This window comes from Manacus vitellinus, unplaced genomic scaffold (assembly GCF_001715985.3).
Source record: "Manacus vitellinus isolate BGI_N305 unplaced genomic scaffold, ASM171598v3 scaffold_141_pilon, whole genome shotgun sequence".
In the NCBI taxonomy this organism is placed as follows: Eukaryota; Metazoa; Chordata; class Aves; order Passeriformes; family Pipridae; genus Manacus; species Manacus vitellinus.
In genome coordinates this window covers 223,407-226,004 of record NW_021939012.1, presented here as the reverse complement: position 1 = coordinate 226,004, position 2,598 = coordinate 223,407, and the positions used below count along the sequence as shown (strand labels likewise).

Genomic DNA, 2,598 nt, shown 5'->3' with positions numbered 1-2,598 from the left:
CGACCCCCACCTCAGTAATAGAACCATGGAGTCACTGAGGTTGGAAAATCCCTCTGGGACCATCGAATCCGACCGTTCCCCAGCACTGCCAAGGCCACCCCTGCCCCACGTGGTGTTCCCCCCTGAGCCTGCCCGTGTCCCACAGCTGTTCCCGGCGGTGCTGCGTGCCATGAAGGGCCGGGCCGCCCGGCACTGCCTCACCCAGGAGCTCAACCTGCACGTGCAGCAGAACCGGGCGGTGCTGGACCACCAGCAGTTCGACTTCGTCATCCGCATGATGAACTGCTGCCTGCAGGTGGGACGGGGCTGGCGGGACCTGCTGCTCCCTCCTGGGAGCGGGGCCGGCCGTGGGAGTGGGGTCCTGGTCCCGGATCCCCCGTCACCCCTGCTCCCTTCCCCAGGACTGCACGGCCATGGACGAACACGGGATCGCCGCCGCGCTCCTGCCGCTGGTCACTGCCTTCTGCAGGGTGAGCTGCTCCGGGCCCCGCGACCTCAGAGTCCCTGGGGAGGGCAGAGGCTGAGGGTGGAAGGGCAGGGAGCCAGGGGGTTGTCCTGTTGGGGCTTCTCAGAGCACGACTCCTGCCCAAACCTTCCAGCTCCTCACGGGCTCCCGGGGTGGCTGGAACACCTGCGGGAAGGGTGCTGCTCTGGAGTTCCAGCTTCATCTGTTGCTCTGGAATTCCAGCTTCCTCCGTTGCTCTGGAATGCCAGCTTCATCTGTTGCTCTGGAATGCCAGCTTCATCTGTTGCTCTGGAATTCCAGCTTCATCTGTCTGTCAGGGCAGGCTGGGATGAGGTTCTACCTCCTGTAAAACAGTGGCACTGAGGGCTCTGGGTGGGCGCTGGGCAGGAGAAGAGTTTTCCAGGAGTCCTGGAGGGGCTCTGGTGCAGATGTTCCCCCTGCCTGCCCAAGGACTGGGGGCTGTCCCAGCAGGTGGCTAGAGCAGGGATTGCCAGGGAGCAGAGCCTGGCACAAAGGCCACGTTTGTATGGACCTTTTCCACCTTCTCCCTCCGCAGAAGCTGAGCCCGGGCATCACACAGTTCGCCTACAGCTGCGTGCAGGAGCACGTGGTGTGGACCAACATCCAGTTCTGGGAGGCCATGTTCTACTGCGACGTGCAGAACCACATCCGGGCCCTCTACCTGGACAGCAACGAGGAGAACCACGCGGAGGAGGTGAGGAGAATGTGACCGAGTCTGGGGATGATGAGCAGCTCTTCACAGAGGTCTGCAAGCTGATCGTGGAATCATGGAATGGCTTGGGTAGGAAGGGACCTTCCACTAGCCCAGGTTGCTCCAAGCCCCATCCAACCTGCCCTTGGACACTTCCAGGGATCCAGGGGCAGCTGTGTGCTAGTTGCCTCTTCTGGGCAACCTGCTCAGATGAGGATCAGGGACCTCATCCTGGTTCTGGGAGATTCCTGTGGGAACAGTGGGGTGAAGGCGGGTGGATCTGTCCATGCCAACAACCAGCACCTCCTTCCAACCCCTTCAGGAGAGCACGGAGGAGCCCCAGGAAGCCAAGTCTGCCCTGGAGATCGCGTCGGAGCAGCTGCGGCTCTGGCCCACCATGAGCCGGGAGAAGCAGCAGGAGCTGATCCAGAAGGAGGAGAGCACCGTGTTCAGCCAGGCCATCCACTACGCCAACCGCATGAGCTACCTGCTCCTGCCCCTGGACACCAGCAAGAACCGGCTGCTCCGCAGCTCCGGCCTGGGGGACGTCGAGAGCGTCAGCAACAGCTTCGTCACCAACAGGTGAGGGGACGCACGGGGGACACCCGTGGTGGGGACGGCAGCTCCTGGGGCACCCCGGTCAGTCACTGCCCTCAGGACACGGGAGGTGTCCCTGCTCGCTGCAGGGAGGTTGGACCAGATGGACTTCAAAGGTCCCTTCCGACCCCAGCCACGCTGGGATCCCGGGATTCTGTCAGGATTGAGGCAGGTTGTGGTGCCCAGGGGGATTCTGGGAGTGGGAGCTCTCCTGTGTTCCTGTCAGGAGTGGGAGTTTTCCTAGATCCATACCAGGAGTGGGAGTTTTCCTAGATCCATACCAGGAGTGAGTTTTCCTAGATCCATACCAGGAGTGGGAGTTTTCCTAGATCCATACCAGGAGTGGGAGTTTTCCTAGGTCCATACCAGGAGTGGGAAGTCTCCTGGATCCATATGAGGAGTGGGAGCTCTCCTGTGTTCCTATGAGGAGTGGGAGCTCTTCTGGGTCCATATCAGGAGTGGGAGCTTTCCTGTGTTCCTATCAGGAGTGGGAGCTGTCCTGGGTCTGTATCAGGAGTGGGAGCTGTCCTGGGTCTGTATCAGGAGTGGGAGCTCTGCTGGAGCTCTCCTGCATTCCTACGAGGAGTGGGATCTCTTCTGGGATCCCGCCAGGAGTGGAACCTCCCTGGAGCTGCTCCCGGCCCGGGTTGCAGCCAGGCAGGGCTGTTCCAGGCTGACCCTTCCCTGCTCCCCGGGCAGCATCGCCGGGAGCGTGGCCGAGAGCTACGACACCGAGAGCGGCTTCGAGGACGCCGAGAGCTCCGACGTGGCCAACTACGTGGTGAGGTTCATCAACCGCTTCGTGGACAAGGTGTGCACCGAG

The 2,598-nt window shown here is 62.0% G+C and overlaps 1 protein-coding gene across 1 annotated transcript in view; it reads left to right on the top strand.

Moving 5' to 3' along the window:
- SBF1 (SET binding factor 1) overlaps positions 1-2,598 on the top strand; it is a gene marked incomplete at its 5' end in the record, with an annotated part of 41,244 nt that overhangs the window by 16,171 nt on the left and 22,475 nt on the right. Inside the window, 5 exon segments of the mRNA XM_029958143.1 lie at positions 146-295; positions 402-470; positions 1,023-1,181; positions 1,501-1,760; positions 2,475-2,592. Of these exon segments, the coding sequence (XP_029814003.1) occupies positions 146-295; positions 402-470; positions 1,023-1,181; positions 1,501-1,760; positions 2,475-2,592 (756 nt within the window).